Source organism: Lepisosteus platostomus, chromosome 27 (assembly GCF_059453375.1).
Source record: "Lepisosteus platostomus isolate fLepPlt1 chromosome 27, fLepPlt1.hap1, whole genome shotgun sequence".
Taxonomy (NCBI): domain Eukaryota; kingdom Metazoa; phylum Chordata; class Actinopteri; order Semionotiformes; family Lepisosteidae; genus Lepisosteus; species Lepisosteus platostomus.
Window position 1 is genome coordinate 4,233,844 of NC_142637.1, and position 16,033 is coordinate 4,249,876.

The following is a 16,033-nucleotide window of genomic DNA, read 5'->3' on the forward strand; positions in this document are numbered from 1 at the left end:
GTGGTGCACCTGGTCTGTGAATAGCTCCAGGACGAAGGTGGCCACACTGCCATTGATGCCAATGAAGAGGTTGAGGGAGGTGAGCACCACATAGGCTGTGCTGGGCACGCTGAAGAGGAAAGAGGCTGGGTACATGAGGGGGGTGATGGACCAGCTGCCAGGGACAGAGAGAGAGAGGGGCACATACATCAGATCACTGTAACTCAAAAAATAGACTGCCTTCAAAACACCTATATGTTGCAGGACTCCCTTTTCTTTTCCTTCAAACTTTTTTTCTCCCCAATCTCTGAAGAAAATATTGCAATTCATAGAATTCAAAACCCTTTTGAAACCAGTCATGTCAGGATAATTAACCCTGGGATATCAGTGGGCCAACAGGGCCAAGATTGGGAAACGCCCGCACAAAGAGACATAGCACCTGCCCAAGCTTGCCCTGGAGCTCTTACCCATACAGCAGGAGCAGCAGCACTAGGGCGGGCAGGTTTGTAGGGGAGACGTAGGACTGCTGTTGGAAGCACAGGAAGATCAGCACCACCATGGTGGCAGGTACCGTATAGTTACACTGCAGGGAGACAGGAGACATCAGAAACATGAAATGTACAAACATCCTAAGCTAAGCCATTAAAAAGGCCTTAGAAAAGCTATCCAAGCTACGTCAAAGGAAGTAAGCATGGAAAGATGATTAGTGTTGGCTGATGCCTGCAATATGCACTGATGATGAATGAAGTTGAACTACTCAAAGATTTTACACTGAGGTTCTGGGCAGGAAGCGCCAGGTAATCACCATGTCCCAGGTGAAGTTGGCGAGCCAGTAGACGATGGGTTTCACGCCGCTCACAAACTGCAGGTGCTTGGCTTTGCTGACCCGCTCCTCGATGAGGAAGAGCACAAAGCTGGCCGGCACAAAGGACATGGCGAAGATCACGCAGATGGACACCAGCACGTCGACTGAGGTGGCCATACTGTCAGGAAACAGGAAGAGGAAGACATGTGATGTCAGTTGAAGCGCATCTGCCAACTCAACAAGCATCTGTTAAAAAGTCACCTCCTGACGACGCCAAACAGTTATCAGTGATCAAGGAAGGACACCTTGAACCACCACAAATGCTATGATTTCTGACTCCTCTAGTAATGAAATCCAGTATTTTTAAGAGTGGAAGAACTACTGCAGGCAGTTTGGATCTGGTCTGTAAGAACTCTGCAGGATCATGTCATCGAGTCCCTGCAGCAGGTGGTAAAATCCATGCAGGGTCCTCACAGTGCCACTTCGGTCAGCTGCTCCTTGGTGAGGTTGACCGGGTGGTTGAAAGCCGTAATGCCATGCCGCTGTCTCTCGGGGCCCGGAGGGAGGCTGGCACGCAGGAGGCCGTTGCTCATGATGTTGAGGAAGGATGCCATGGCGTGCCAGCCCTTGTTATTGAACCACACCTGGAGAAAGAGAACATGTATCTGCAAAACACATTCACAAACACGTCCCGCAAATAACAACCTCTTTACTTCCCTCTGCTGCCCAAGATGTTCAAAACAGTTCAATACTGGGGAAAATGTGCACTTGCAACGAACTGAATGAACAGAAGTCAAACTGGTAAGAGTCTGTTCTTAGAATTGTTGACTTGCCATCATAGATTTCTCTGCATTTAAGTGTAAAGGTTAGAAGATGTGTAGACATTTTAAGAGAAATGCTAATCAAAACTGAAGCAATTTCAGTATGTAAATCTACTCAATGCTTTAAAAGCTGCATGTCTGCGCTGTCTCATTCGATGTGCAAATCCACATCCAGTACTTGTCTTGTTCCTTTCTCACCTTGACATTGTTCTGGGAACTCAGCCTGCTAACAAACCCTGGCAATCTCTCCAGCAGCCTGTCCAGGGAGCCATTCTGGAGAGAAAAGGGTTAAGGATGTTCAGGATAAGAGGCAAACACTTAAGCCACTTAGATGTGCATCTTTCTCAGACATCCTAAAGCCATCTACTATTTATTCCTTTATAAACTAAACTTATAACACATTCAAACATACTGCATTAACCACACTGCATTGCTCCATGCAGTCAGCTACAGTTAAGATAAGATCACTTTATTGGCCGCATACAATTTCTTGCATTAGGAATTTGTCTTTTCGCATACCCCAACTTGCTCTCCATGAGACACATAGGCACACAGACGGGGAGAGAGAAGCTTAGGGTCAGAGTGTAGGGTCAGCCATTTATACGGCGCCCCTGGAGTAGCTGGGGTTAAGGGCCTTGCTCAGGGGCCCAACAGAGTAGGATTCCTCTGCCGGACGTGGGATTTAAAATCGGCAACCTTACAGCCACAAGCACAGATCCTTAGCCACAGTCCCGCCGAAGAATGGTAAATGGCAATAAAAGAAAATTCTACAACTACAGACGGTTGCTACCTTGTCCACTCTGAACCGTGTTCTTATTGCCAGAACCATCTGCTTGACCTGCTGGCCTGAAGGTAGGACCTGAGAGCTGCGGGCACCCACAGAGAAACCCCCGTACCTGACGGGCACAAAGACGCAACATGGACAGTTATTGCTCCTTCACTGTAAGCCCACCACAGCACATCCTCCATCTCCATTCTTCTCTACAGCTGCACATCTCTCAGTTCTATAGATACTGCAGCTTCACTCAGCCCAAGACAGCAGGTAGGTTAAATAAGAGCCTGAACTTAACACGACAACACTCTTTAGCAGCACCAGGCAGAAAACATGCCAGTTCTCCTTTACTAGAAGGTCCGGGGTTCACACCAAGGTAAGATAACTGTTGATCCAATAACTGTAGAGGTATAAGCAATCATTTTTGTTACAGGCTTTCGTCCTCCAGTACCACTCACCTGAACTCATTAACCCACTTCTTAGTCTTCAGGCTGGAATGGAAAGAGAGCAAGAAAGCACTTGTGAAGAGAGAGACCACCAGGACAAAGTTCATCGAGATAGATACAGAAATAAAAATGAGGGGTATTTCAATGTCCTGTGACAGTATCCTGAGATATTCTGATGGTCAGGTGTGTTGGGCAGCTGGAGAAGGGCACTCTGGGTTCTCTAAAGTTCCTATCATGCTATTGAGAATGAAAGTACGTTTGTTCAAGATAACTGCACTTTGGAGACCATCTGAAAACATTATCAACAAACGTGAGCAGGTTTAGATGTTGTTCACCTCTTGCTGAGAATCTGGGAATAAGTCTTGACCAGGTAGTCGGACAGATTACGCCCAGTCAGATTCTGCAAGATGTCTCCAGTCATTCTTTTGACCTGGAATAAAATGAAGAGAGAGCATCGAGATGTTTTTTCACAGGGTGCCTGGGCAAATTTGGATTCCAGTATTGTTTTAAGTATTTTCCAATTTAGCAGACATGTTGACTCTTTACAAGAAAAGAGCCATTTGAAAAATCTTCACTAGCCATCTACAGTATATAAGCTTAAGATGATTGATCAAATTTTCAATCTTCTTTAATGCACAGCGAATTGTTTCTACTACTAGTTACCTAATGAATTATTAATAATGGTCTCTACTCCTAATTAATGGGATTCATTGCTCTAGAAAGGAATTCAAACTGGGGATCAAAATAAACTACAAAACTACCCACACATTCAGAAGACAAGAAAGGGAACAACCAAGAGGAGGTATTAGCCAAGAGAGTGTGGACATTCAAATGCAATGGACCTCTCTGGGGTCTGGCACAGGTGCGGAGTGTGCGTGTCAGTCAATGACCTGTGGAGGAGGCAGCCCACCAGCTCCCTCTGGGCACTCGGGTAGCATCCTGCGGATCTCCTCCGAGCTGCACTGGCAGCCGGGCGAGGGCCGATCCGAAGTCCAGTTGCCGTTGCTGATCAGCTCCATGACAGCCGGGGGCACCGCTGGCATTCGAAATTCCGTGCCTCCATTCGTGCACTGAGCCTCCGGACCCGAGGCGTTCCCGACACTGGACAGGACAAGGAAAATCCTTCTCACCTCTCGGTTCTCCGTTCTCACCGCCTCCTTCCGAACGCACTGTCAAACTCCCCGCCTGTCTTGCGGCTTACCCAGTACTGCCGGGCGAGTACAGGAAATAAAATCCGGCCAATACTTGTCACACACCAAAAAGTGTGGATTGACTGCTCCAAAAAGATCTCCTCCCACCCCAACTTGGAGCACCCTTTCAACTTCCCAGTATTGATTAGCAGTGCAGCAAAAGTGCCTGCAGTGGAAAACCAGATTTAAAAGTTACGGCTGCTAAAAGGTGGTCTCAGGATCACAGTTTTACAGAGGTGGAGAGCAGCATGCAGGATTGGTCTCCCAGAGGGAGGCTGGGACGGCAGTCTCACCCGGTCTTTGCCATGCACTTAGTACCGAATCCAGGCTCGTCTAACAGAGCGCGGAGCAGGTTCTGACTGGCAGGGTCGCCTGGGGCATCGTCGCTGGAAAGACAAGAGCGATGCAGTGAGGAAAGCAGGTCTCCGCGGGATACCAGCCCAGGAGAACGTGTGAGAGGAAAGGTGAAGGGGGAAAACTGGAGGTCAAAGGGAAGAAAGAGTAAAGGAACTGAGAGAGGCAGCATGGAGTCTGTAAATAAGGGAGTGAGCAAGGATGTGGAGAAACAGGGCCCTACCTAAAGAATGTGTATTGCTCTCCATACATCCATGGCTCCAACTCCAGGGCAGGGTATTTCCCAAAAGGAGGTACAATGAGGCTGAAGAGCAGGGCGATGAAAACAAACACTGCAGGAAGGACAATCTGGAAAAGAGGCAGCCGTCAAAAGTCAGCATCTCTCTCCCCCCCAAGATGAACCAGGGTGAGATCTCGACTGTGCTCGCGACAACGCGTCGCCCCCCGGCCAGCGCTCACCTGGGCGAAGAAGCCCCTCCGACTCCGGCGGGCGTACAGCCACCTCTTGACGAACAGGGCCCGCAGCTGCTGCCTGGTCAGGCTCCAGCCGGACAGGGGCGCCGAGCCCCTCCCGTCCCCACTCAGCAGGTCTGTCTCCAGGGGCTCTGGGGAGCGGGAGCAGGGTCAGCTGGAAGCCAGTCTTACACCGCAGACCGGGCAGGTCTTCGTTTTCCCCCAGCATTCCCAAGTCACGGCGCGTCCCTGCCCTGCACAGCTCAGTGAGGTCACGGCTTGTCCCAGGGTTTATTCAGAAGCTGGTTTTCTGAACGAATTTTCTGGGCCTGTCCAGATCACCGTCTCTGTGACCTTATTTAATCTTCGCCAGGTGAGATACCCATTCTCAACTAACTTTCAGAAATTCTCCTCTTCTAGCTGCATTTGTTATTGAACGTGGCCCAAGGATGTATTGGTGTATCTCCAATACATTTACAGCAGGAAGCCAAAACAAAAAGGCAAGGAGGCCATAAACCATGCAGATAGGCACCGAGTTTCTTCAATATCAATGAAGCACTATGAAGCACTTCAATTAACACAAAAAAGCGGATCATTTGCGCTCACACTGAGTTAGAGTGAAATGGTCAGAAATGGAGTACTGACAACTGATTTCTCTAGATGCAGGTAAAAGTGTGTGTTCTGCAGTGGCTATTTTGTAGACAGAGACAATGTTGCCATACACGAAGGGGGTACCTGGTTTGCGGGGCTGTTTCTTTCCTGGTAGCAGCGTAGTGTTAAGACAGAAAGAGACAGCCAAGTTAAAAACAGGCAGACACACGCAGAGCAGCACAGCCAGACTGCTGGCGCAGGGGAAGGAGCAGGGGTATTACCTATCTCTGGGTCGGTGTCAGCAGGGTCAGCCTGCTGCTGGGGATAAGGAGGTTCCTCCTGTTTATCAGCTGGGACAGCATCCACGCCTGTCTCCTCCGCCACCTTCAGGAAGATCTGCACACACAAGACGCAGACTGGCTCAGTGAAAGAAAACAAAAACAAAAGATATGACGGGATTCACAGCTATATTTGATCTCTCACTGGTATATATTAAGTTAGAGACAGGGACGAAGTCTCATGTTAAGACAGATGACCTGTCTAAACTGAAATTAAAAGGCCAAGAAGAGATAGGAGATTTCAAAGGTTCAAAACTCTGATGAAGTAGACAACATCATTGAAATGTTTGTCTAATGTAACAGAAATAGACACATGGCCACAACTAAGTATATGGACCGATTTGCTCAACCTCAATTAATCAATCAGGTGTTCTTGCTCTACCACTCCCTTTACCTCCTCCAGCGTGGTGTCCGAGATCCCATAGCTTCCCACGCCTAGCTCGGACAGCCGCCCATCCAGCTCCGCCAGGAGTAGCGCCAGGCTGCCATCCTGCGCCGCTGAATGTGGCACGTTGATCACCACCTCCCTGCCCACATCCTCCACCAGCCGTGCCTTCGCCACGTACTGCCTTAAGAAGGCCAACAGCCCCGGCACATCTGGGGGTAAAGAGGATCGTGTTCGGCCACAGACTGGCGCACACTGAAGAGGCAAGCCATGACCGTTGCAATCTCTACTGAGCACCCTAGCACAGTGAACGCTATATTTGCACGGGCAAACGTGCAGTATGAGGGAGTGGTGGGAGCTCCTTCTGGTCTAATTATTGTTTTCTGGGGGTGTGCCAATCTAGAGATTGCTCCCCTTACCTTGTTACTGCCCTCTTAAAGAAGGCAGGGCCCAGGAGCAGTTGTGTCCGTCGCACACCTGGTGACATACTGGCCCTGCCCCCGAGACTCACCTGTGGTGCTGATCTCGCTGCACTGCTCACTGCCCAGACCCGTGTCATAGCTCCTGGCAGAGTCGCTGTCCTGCAAACAAGGAGAGAACATGCCACTGCCTCAAATAAAGACCAAGAGAAAGGTTCAGTGGAAGACACTAAAATCTGAGTAAAACAAATCAATAATGCTCCAAACACACAGTCATGAAGTAGTTTGCGACCTTCTCTAAAGCTCAGAAATAAATGGCGTTTCAGATCATTTTTCCCCCCCGTAAAAGGTTCAAGCAAGGTAGAGAATGTTTACTGAACGCGTCTTTGTGTTTTGCATTAAAAACGTCAGGGCGTGACTTACATTCCTGGCTGTGGCTAGGGAGAGGGTGCCCGCGCTGGCGCTGCTGGGGGGCACGCTGCTGGCTTCCCTCTTGACGACAGTGAGGTAGTAGCCGGTGCCCAGGCGGGTCTTGAGGAAGAGGGAGGAGCCGCAGCAGCAGAGCCGGCCCTGGGAGATGATGGCGATCCGGTCGCCCAGCAGGTCCGCCTCGTCCATGTAGTGTGTGGACAGGATGATGGTGCGGTCTGGAGAGAGCAAGGGCAAGGGGATTAACCCTAACTCTACCTAATCCCTTCTCAGTACAGCACAAGGAAAAACAGACATTCACATTGCTTACGTTTGATGTTACAAGAGAAAACAACCCAGGTGATCTTCTTAATCGTGAGGTGCAGAAACAGGCCTAAAATGTTTTTGTCTGCACAAGTATTTCTTGTGTCTCTGTATTGAGAGCTAACCAGGTATTCCCCCTATGTTGTGATTTATTTTCACAGAACAGCAACACCAGTGTGTCCCACCCTGACCTTTGCGGTATTTCAGAAGCAGGTCCCAGATGCCCCTACGCGAGTAGGGGTCCACTCCAGCTGTGGGCTCATCCAGAATCACCACCTTTGACCCCCCCACGAAGGCGATGGCAACTGACAGCTTCCTCTGCATGCCCCCTGAGAGGAGAGAGGAGAGGATTTACAACAGTGGGCATTTAACACTGAACAGAAAACATTCGAGATGCAGCAAACATTTTTTTTTTTAATCCAAAGGATTGTGGGAGCCAGGAACAAGCTACAGAAGTGACACCCTGCTATATATTGTTATAGAAGCGACACCTGGCTTCTTTTAAAGCAACTGAATGCAATTCTTGGATCAATTAGCTTGTAGCAACCAAATGAGCTAGATGGACCTTCTTATATAGGTACCCTATACACTCGCTTAAAGAGAATGCCTGTAAAATGTGAATTTTTGTATCAATAGACTAGTACACAGATCAAGCCTCTCAGATGGAAACCACAAGGAACAATGAGAAGCTGGAGCTCCGAGCAGAGGCAGGACAGGTTGGTACCAGAAAGGTTCTTGGTCTGTTCCTTGCGCTTGTGAGGCAGCCCCACATCCTGCAGCATCCGTTCCATCTCTGCTCTCACTTCCTCCTCGGACATGCCCTTCAGACGCCCATAGAACCACACGTGCTCCTCCACTGTCAAGCTGGATTGGAGACCGATGATGGGGGAAAAGGAAAGGTCAGTTCAGTACTCAATAGCACTGACTAAAGCAATGAAAACTACTGTTCAATATTTCTCCAATCCCACTGTAAGTGCACTGTAAGGACAAAAATGCACACAGAAAGATGTTGCACATTGCAAATTACTCTGTTCTTACAAATAAAGTTTCCTGCTTCCACCTGGTGGTTGGACTAAAAAAAGGTGTAAGCCACATTATCCATTCCTATCCAAACCATTGCAAAGGCTTTGAACCAGTGAGAACTGGTCCTGGTTCTGAAAGTCATTTCAATAATTAAACATGTTTTGAAATACATAGATTAAAATAAGAAGAACTAACCAAATTTACATAGACAATGCCAAAATTTAAGCTCAATATTGGATGAAATGTTTCATAACCATCAATAATTTAATTTATATAATGAACCATTTGGAGACACTGGTTGTGTCTTAACATCTTGAAGCACAGTAACCATGAATGCACTGACACCATGGGAACACAAGCACACAAGGCTCCCACTGAACCATGCACCCTCTGGCTATAAGGCCAGAGCTCCATGGTGCCTGATGGAGGGTTAACAGTGACTGGAGCAGAGAACAGTCCCTCAGTGACATCACTGCAAGCACTCAGGGACTTGGACAATTGTGCTCTACTGGTGAGGGAATCTGGGATACAGTAAGCTTATGACAAAAACCAGCCTTGATTTTAAGATGATTGTATTGCAAAGCCCAAATGAGCACCTATAACTGCCAAGCCACTCAGAAACTTAATCTTTCTACAGTATGTAGTTAAAGTGAAATGTGGGTTGTCCATCAATGATGCAATGAGTGCTCCTTAATGGCTTTAGACTGGACCCTTACATATCAAAGAGGACGTTGTGTTGAGGGCACATGCCCAGAGTCCTGCGGATGGAGTCCATCTCCGTACGGATGTCCTTGCCCTGGATATATACCGTCCCGGCAGTGGGGGGGAACAGGCCAGTCAGGATAGACCTGGGATTGGGGAAGCAGGATTCACACAATTAGCTAAATAAGCAGAGGTACCACAGATGACAAGGTCCACAAAGCTAAAGGGAGCAAGCACTGATGCAAAAACAGGTCCCAGGTTCAAAGACAAACCATGAAATGAATCTAGCATTCACTTGCTAAAACTGATGGAAGAATCTGCATTCTTACTTTGGCAAGTAACTTTTAACATCTGTGTCATATTCCCTTATTTTAACTCAAGGCCAGTGGATTATTCTCCATCACCTTTTCATGCCACCAGTTGTAATTATAGCTCTGAAAGATGACAGTCTGGAAAAGGCCAGTGAAAGACAGACAAAAGGCATTGCAAATGAGATCAGGAAGTGTTTCCCGTCTTTGTAGGTGTGGTGGCGTTAGGATTGATATTATCAAAGTGGCGACTCTTCCCTGCTTTAATGCATATCACTGACAGTGACCCAATAATAAAAATCAAGAAATCAATTGCAAAGACCTGCTGACTCATCATACAGTATATTCCTTAACAATGGTAGACTTTGCCATTCAGTGAGACATGTCCTGAGCTCTCACATGGTGGTGGTCTTCCCAGCACCGTTGTGCCCCAGGAAGGACGTGATCTGGCCCTGGTAGAAGTTGAGGTTGAGGTGGTTGACGGCCAGTTTGGCCCCCGAGCTGTAAACCTTGACCAGGTCCTGGATGGACACCCCCAAGGGCAGGTGGCTGGGCTCGGCCTCCATACACACTAAAAACACACAAAACAGCGAGTAAGATGGAATGAGAGCAAGAGAGAGTGACTGTGAAGAACAGATCTTATAGATTATTTCACACAAACAGCACAGGAGCAAACAAAACCACAGGGAGGAAGTATAACATTAAGACTGGCTCGTTTCATTTAACTTTTCATGATTTCCTAAGAGTGTTCAAGATTTTAAATGAAAACACTTTGACTTTGTCTTCAAACAAGTTTTTCATTTATTCTAAAAGAAGACGGTGAAAACTCTTAGTGCGTGCTTTGACAAAGCTCATGAACTGAAGACAAGGAAGAGAAGAATCAGCAGGCGACTGAATGGAACAAAAGAGCACTGGAGTCCCTGCAAACACTCACCCTCTGTCTGGGCCTTGCTGAGGGGAGGAATGGACAAGTGCGCATCAGACAGAGTCTCACCCAGCCAGTAACTGCGCAGGAAAGGAAAGTACCAGGGCTTCGGGACCCCAAACTGACCTAGGATGAAAAACGAGAAGCTCGAGTCCAGGACATGTATTTCTTTTTAATTATACCCCAGAAACAAGCCCAGTTATAATAGACCAGCATATTAAAATAAAAAGAGTGTCAGCCAAGAGCTGCTTATTAGTCTCATAATAGAAAACAGATATTGTCAAACCATTTATATTTATTAGCTCATCCTCTGCTGTATTGGATAATATGCGATGATAAGAACTCTGAGTTACCTAAGGTAGACAAAAAAACATTCATAATTAACTGCATTTATAGGGAATAATTTAACCATGCAGAAAGTAGATCATTTAAATTAAGGATCACTGGGAACAAAGTCATTCGATGGAAATGATGAATCAGAGAGCTAGTGCTGTGCCCACCTGGGAAAACTGCCTCAATGTACCAGGTGCCCAGTCCATACAGCAGGGCATCCACCAGCAGAAGTGCGATAGAAGTGCTGAAGTTATATCCATCCCCCTCCACAGGGCTGGAGCCCAGGTTTCTCCACTGGATGCCCACGCCCTGCTCTTCATAGAGGGAGAAATATTCACAGCCAAAGCCAAAGGCCACCGGAGAGAGCAGGCTCTGAAGACGAAGAGGGCGAGAGAGAAATGAGCAGCCAGCAGCACACTGACGCAGAGCAGGAGGCGTAAAACACACGAGAGACAGAATTACAAGTCTGGCCCAACTACAGGAGGGTGAGAGGGAAAGGCGCGCTTGTGGACTCGCCGTGAAGATCCTGATGCCGAAGGTGACGTGGTCCCTCCAGGCGACACACAGGACATAGGGCAGGTAGAGGGAGAAGTAGATGATGCCCCCACAGGCGGCTGCCAGGTTGGCACGTGAGAAGAAGGTGCTGATGAGGAAGCACTGCAGTATGGTGGCCGTGGCGAAGGCAGCCATAAAGGTGAAGATCACCAGGGGGTCGCTGTAGGGCAGGATATCGCCCAGCTAAGGGAGGGGAGACGGCATGGTGTGACACACAGGCACCAACACCTGCAGCCATCAACATTTCCAAGCAGCAGGTAAAGACACCAAGGAGCTCAAGGCACACCCTGATCTCCCAGGGAGATGAACATACCTTGAGGATGAGGATGAGCAGGGCGGCGCTGATGAGGAAAGGGATGAAGCTGCTGATGAACCAGCTGAACCACAGCGTGCTGCTGCTCAGGCCCATAATGCGCATGGTCTCCTTCAGCCGAGCCTCCTTCTCGTGGACGACGTCCTTGATTATCATGGCCACAGAGTAGATCCAGGCCAGGGTCATGAACAGGGGCAGAGAGCGATTAAGCACCCGTAGGAAACTAAATGAAGACAGAAGACACAGATGGGGAACTCCGATATAGTGGGCAATATTCATGAGGTCATGTTACACACCTGCAGCTCCTTAAAACCGCCCTCAAGCTATATTCATCGAGCATGAACCTCCACGGTACCTTTAGGCATCCTTCCGATTTACGAAAATCCTAATGAAGCCGCGGAGTGTCTCAATCTCTCAAGACTCAACTCTGTTGTCTCCTCATGGTAACAAATGATGTGCAAGATTTGAAAACATTGACATGAAGATCTTTTTCTTGAAAACACAACCATATGACCTTTAAAAAAAAAAACATTGTACAGAAGAGACTGCCGGGGACTCTGGTTCCCAGCGATAACTCACACATCATCCACATAGCAGGGGTAAGGCATCTGCTGCACGTGGATCCCAGTGCGCTGCTCCTGCCCGCCCAGCACCCTGGCCAGCCCCTGCTCCACCAGGTCCTGCACATACACAAAGCCACCTCGCACATAGCGCATGTCACCGAAGGGGTCTGCAGCTGGTCCCGGGTCCCAGAACCTGCAAGGGGTTAGTGATCACAAGTCAAAAGCATTAGATCTCTATCGCACCTTCTACTCTGTGGCAAAAAAAAACAAGTTAACTGATTTCTAATGCGGCAGTATTTGCATGTTGTCACTAGTGTGGTCCCAGGATGACCAAATGCCCTCTTTTCTCATCTTGGTTGTGAACGTAATCTAAAGATATTTGCAGCAGTGTGGCGTAGTGGTTAGGGATTCTGGCTTCATAACTCAAAAGCTGAGGTTTTAAATCCCAGACACTGCTGTGGTAGGCTGAAGGAAAGGTCCTTCTCCCGAAACGTTCCAGTAAAATACCCAGCTGTGTAAACAGGTGCCAACCATAAGTTGCTCCTGAAGCAAAAACAGTTTGTTAAGCATAAACGATTAAGGAAGTGTAGGTCCAAAATCTCACAACTGACATTCTACCAGACCGCTGTTATTCCCTTCACCAGACAGGCCAGGAGGCCTGAATGACCCCCCTCTCATTTGCAACCATTCTTATGTGCTATTTTGCACAGAAAAAAACTGCCAGGTCTATTTTTGCACATGCCATGAGTGTCAGAGCATTATATACTCTCAAAGACTGCCAGATTTTCTGTTTATTCTGTTTGGTTAAACCATAATGAACTCAATTTCAGGCACTAAGCAGCTAGTTACAGTATACCCAAGTCCTCCTGCGCCCAGTTGAGCTACCGTTGGCCAACAGCCCAAGCCAGGCTTAGTACCCGCTGTGGTCACTGCCGAGCTGACCTGTCCTTGATCTTATTGGTACGGGTGACGTCATCGATGTCCATGCGGATCTTGTAGGAGACGTGCGGGGGCAGAGTTTCGGAGGATGGGTCGGGCAGAAGGAAGACTATGCCTGCCCAAAACTGACGGTCTTCCAGCAGGTCTAGTGCCCGAGACACCAGCTGGCCCTCTGAGGGCACGCCTTCCAGCTTGTTGAGGGAGAAGCACTGAAGACAAAGAGGAAGACACTGCCATAAGTATCACACACAATCTTTGAATATGAATAAATCACAGACAGCATCTTTAGATCTACAAAACAAAAAGCAAACAGGCCAGGTGCACAACCTCCTTTCCTCTCTGTTTTCGATCATTCCAGTTGGCTGTGCAAGCAGATTTTAAGAGGATCCTATTAAAGAGGAACTGCACTGCTTTTTTTATATTTTGCGGTTAGAAAGAAGTTGAAGAGTGCATTTCAAACCGCAATTACTGTTCAAAATTGACATCACAAAACAGACATAATTTTCATGTGTATGTGCAGCGCCATGTTCAGTGAATCAGAACAAGGCAACAAAAACTCCAGTGATGTGGCTTTATTACATCATAAAGAAGCAGAATGGATTAATCTCTTTTAATCCAATAGAAATATGGCTCTGGACTTGGAGACGGTTTTGCTGACAAATACTACTTACTTTTTCCAATGTGATCTCGGAGTTAACATTTCTGCAGTGAAATGTCTGCTGCACAACCTGTACTTATTTGCTTGTAAATCACATTACATCCGTCATTACAGTGACTCTTGAGACGTAAGGGCCACATCATGTCACAATGTGTGGGAACTCGAATGTGGGTTTGCGACAGATAGTACTTCCACAAAGTTCGCAATTTTGTGCTTAATTTGAAATTTGTCAAATGTTTCTATACCGCCAATTAACTTACTTTGTTTCAACTGAGAATTTATAACCAGTATGAGAAAAGGAAAGTGCAGTTCTGTTTTAAAATCAAGTTATATTTAAACATCATATAGATATGATTTTCAGTTTAAACTGCAGGTTATACGGTTATGTAACAAATCCGGACTTTTCCTGTCCGTATTTTTCATGGCAGAGTGGCTGTCCTGCATGGAAGGTGGGCAGCTGGAGCTGCGTAGAACAGTGTCAGGCACCTGGATGAACTGAAAGAGGGTGGCAACGGTCTCATTCACATCCCGGTAAACATCCTGCCAGGTGGGGCCTGCCTCCACTTCCTTTCGGGCGCCCTCCGGAGGCGTGGAGAGAAAGTGTGCAATCTGGGCTGTGGTCCAGGTGGAGTCGGAGTTGGAGAGACGGAGGTCTAGAAGGGTGGCTATCTCTGGTCGTTTCAGCAGATCCTGGAGCACAGGTCAGAGAGGTACAATATACAATGACTAGCGCTTCCTTGGGACATTTGTCCAGTAGCAGCAAATTGGTTCCCTACTTGGTATCTGAGCTTTCTCTTTTGCTCCAAGATATTCACTGTCCGTCTGCATCGTTATCACTTTGAGACTGATGTACTCTGGGCTAAGATGAACTTTGCTGGTCCTTCACCACCTGCTGTTGCTGGATCTCCTACCTGCAGAAGTCTGATCTCCACACTACTTTCCATGAACTTCCATATCTGGGGGCCCACCTCCTCCCAGGCCCCCTGCACGTCCCCCAGAACACCCAGATCCTGGAAGGTCCTGTTCACCTGTGGGGCCAGAGACAAGACACCCACATCAGTAAGGAATCCAACCATCCATGACCATAGGTATGTTACAGCTTGAAAACCAAAGTTGGTACATGCTATTTAACATAACCAAATGAAATATAATAATTACACTCATTTACACTTTACAGGTAATGGGGATGCCTCTCCACCACCACCAGTACGCCAGTACCTCTCCGCCAGTACGCTCCCCACACATCTTCCTCAACACATGTTCACATGGCCTATCAATCATAAGCTACACATCCTGATTGGAACAGGAAGGGGTTTGCATAGGGAGACAAGAGTACGCCTGCACAAAAAGATTTAAACCACCAGATTTGAACCCCTTCCTTCTCTTTTCCCTTTGTCATCAGGACAGATTTCCGCAGTGTACCTCTCTCATGACGCGGCGCGTGGCCGGGGTGTCGGGGGTATAGAGCAGCTTGCCGACGAAGAGAGGCTTGATCCCCCTCCACACCACGTGCGACAGCGGGTTGGACTCCAGGCTCTGCATCAGGCTCTTACAGAAGGGGGCTTGGAGAGGCCAACACAAGAGACAGCATCAGGGTTTGGCTCAAGGTGGCAAGATGCACCTCTTCTCCCATCACATGCAGGTGGGTGTATAAGAGGAGCACATCTCTTCCCAGCTCAAAGCAAGGTAAAGACTCATTGCCAGACAGCTGGGCCTTAAAAAATGATTAGATTAATCAAGCAATTGAATGGCCAGACAAAATGAGAAACAAAAGGATCAGGATAAAACCTATGGTCGACAGATTTCCATTAGAGAAAAATATTTACAAGGCAACTGTAAACTTAGTGGGTTGCTAAATGTCTTGGGATTCAGGTGTTCCAAAATGTTTTTTTTTTAATGACTGAATGCCCTACAGCAGTGGAGTGTGGGTATCAAGCTTTGCTCACTGGTGGCGTTGTCCATCAGGGCCTCAGTTTGCTCGGCGTCGTTCTTGCCCAGGAAGGCCTTGAGGTCATTATCTTCATACCAGTTGAGGGACGGAATGCGGTCCCCTCCTCCGTCGGGGTGCCCACACACAATTCGGGGTAGTGCTCCGAACCCATCCCGTGGTGAGGCTGACTGGTTCCGACTGGTCAGCCCACGCACCTCCTCCCGGAGTTCGGAGAAACTGGACAGGGAGGAAGACTGAGACAAGAAGGCATGGGAAGTCAAGCCATGCTTTGGCCCTCAGACAATCAGCTGAAGCCCACAGGGTAAGCACCAACATTACACACTATCACGTTGCATCTATTCCAACCCAAAGCCTACCAGCACAAGACTCACAAATCCCACCCAAACAAGAACACTAACAGGGTTAGATAAACCAGATTAGCCCTACAGACATGACAGGGATAGCCAACCAGCTAAATATAGACCTTTTAGGGAAGCTT

The 16,033-nt window shown here is 47.9% G+C and overlaps 1 protein-coding gene across 3 annotated transcripts in view; it reads right to left on the bottom strand.

Moving 5' to 3' along the window:
* The window catches only part of abca7 (ATP binding cassette subfamily A member 7), a 35,166-nt gene that overhangs the window by 9,906 nt on the left and 9,227 nt on the right, over positions 1-16,033 (bottom strand). For 2 of the 3 annotated variants that reach the window (XM_088622568.1, XM_088622570.1), the window contains exons 9-39: positions 15,551-15,788; positions 15,027-15,166; positions 14,516-14,632; positions 14,091-14,294; positions 12,950-13,155; positions 12,024-12,200; positions 11,445-11,667; positions 11,093-11,314; positions 10,744-10,948; positions 10,253-10,369; positions 9,718-9,889; positions 9,025-9,156; positions 8,010-8,149; positions 7,477-7,614; positions 6,977-7,200; positions 6,646-6,715; positions 6,144-6,346; positions 5,693-5,807; positions 5,556-5,579; positions 4,827-4,972; positions 4,591-4,715; positions 4,307-4,399; positions 3,714-3,924; positions 3,159-3,253; positions 2,836-2,868; positions 2,396-2,501; positions 1,804-1,878; positions 1,259-1,428; positions 785-962; positions 447-562; positions 10-154 (exon numbers count right to left, since the gene is read on the bottom strand). In XM_088622568.1, the coding sequence (XP_088478694.1) occupies positions 10-154; positions 447-562; positions 785-962; positions 1,259-1,428; positions 1,804-1,878; positions 2,396-2,501; positions 2,836-2,868; positions 3,159-3,253; positions 3,714-3,924; positions 4,307-4,399; positions 4,591-4,715; positions 4,827-4,972; positions 5,556-5,579; positions 5,693-5,807; positions 6,144-6,346; positions 6,646-6,715; positions 6,977-7,200; positions 7,477-7,614; positions 8,010-8,149; positions 9,025-9,156; positions 9,718-9,889; positions 10,253-10,369; positions 10,744-10,948; positions 11,093-11,314; positions 11,445-11,667; positions 12,024-12,200; positions 12,950-13,155; positions 14,091-14,294; positions 14,516-14,632; positions 15,027-15,166; positions 15,551-15,788 (4,560 nt within the window). The remainder of the gene's footprint in view (positions 1-9; positions 155-446; positions 563-784; positions 963-1,258; positions 1,429-1,803; positions 1,879-2,395; positions 2,502-2,835; positions 2,869-3,158; positions 3,254-3,713; positions 3,925-4,306; positions 4,400-4,590; positions 4,716-4,826; positions 4,973-5,555; positions 5,580-5,692; positions 5,808-6,143; positions 6,347-6,645; positions 6,716-6,976; positions 7,201-7,476; positions 7,615-8,009; positions 8,150-9,024; positions 9,157-9,717; positions 9,890-10,252; positions 10,370-10,743; positions 10,949-11,092; positions 11,315-11,444; positions 11,668-12,023; positions 12,201-12,949; positions 13,156-14,090; positions 14,295-14,515; positions 14,633-15,026; positions 15,167-15,550; positions 15,789-16,033) is intronic. The other variant, XM_088622569.1, reaches the window with a different exon arrangement.